The 694-nt window shown below is 49.3% G+C and overlaps 1 protein-coding gene across 1 annotated transcript; it reads left to right on the top strand.

The window, feature by feature from the left end:
- Window positions 1-101: 101 nt before the first annotated feature.
- On the top strand, window positions 102-644 carry LOC118732849 (the record flags this gene model as incomplete). Its single annotated transcript, XM_036461955.1, has 1 exon — window positions 102-644. A coding segment is annotated over exon 1 (543 nt), but the record flags the coding sequence as incomplete, so codon positions are not given.
- Between the last annotated feature and the right edge of the window lie 50 nt (window positions 645-694).

Below are 694 nucleotides of genomic sequence, written 5' to 3'. Positions count from 1 at the left end.
ATATAAGCAACTACCCGGCGTTTTATTGCTAGGCACCACCCGACAATTGGTGACCCCGACGGCAAAAGCGAGTATTTGTCACGGAGCGAGCAAAAACTCCAATGGTTAACCAAGAAGATAATGAAGCAAGCACGGGAGCTGGGCCGTCGGCCGCTGCCACGAGCGAAAAAGCCATGATGGTGAACAAAGTGTCGGTTAAGGTGCCGCCATTCTGGCCAGAGCATCCGGAGATTTGGTTCGCCCAAGTCGAGGCGCAATTCAGCGTGGCCGGAGTTTCCACCGATTCGTCAAAGTTCAACACAGTCGTCGCTGCTGTTGAATCAAACGTTTTAGCCCAGATTTCTGACGCCATTTTGAACCCACCCGACAACGGCAAATACGACAACCTGAAACGACGTATAATAGATAGATATTGTGAAAGCGAGCAGAAAAAAACGCAAAAATTACTGTCGGATGTGGATTTGGGAGACAAACGGCCAACCCAATTGTTAAGCGAGTTAAGTGAACTTGCGAAAAACAAGGTTTCCACCGAATTTCTGAAATCGCTGTGGCTGCAGCGATTGCCAGTACAGGTTAGGGCAATCTTACAGGCGTCTAACGCAGATTTGCCAGACTTAGCAAAGCTGGCCGACAAGATTCTAGAAGTAGGGGATTTTCAGCAGGTGTCGGTAGTGGCAAAAGGCAATGCAGCCGA

The sequence above is a fragment of the Rhagoletis pomonella genome, unplaced genomic scaffold (assembly GCF_013731165.1).
Source record: "Rhagoletis pomonella isolate Grant_MI unplaced genomic scaffold, Rhpom_1.0 Rhpom_scaffold_30462, whole genome shotgun sequence".
In the NCBI taxonomy this organism is placed as follows: domain Eukaryota; kingdom Metazoa; phylum Arthropoda; class Insecta; order Diptera; family Tephritidae; genus Rhagoletis; species Rhagoletis pomonella.
This window is presented reverse-complemented; position numbering and strand designations above follow the sequence as displayed.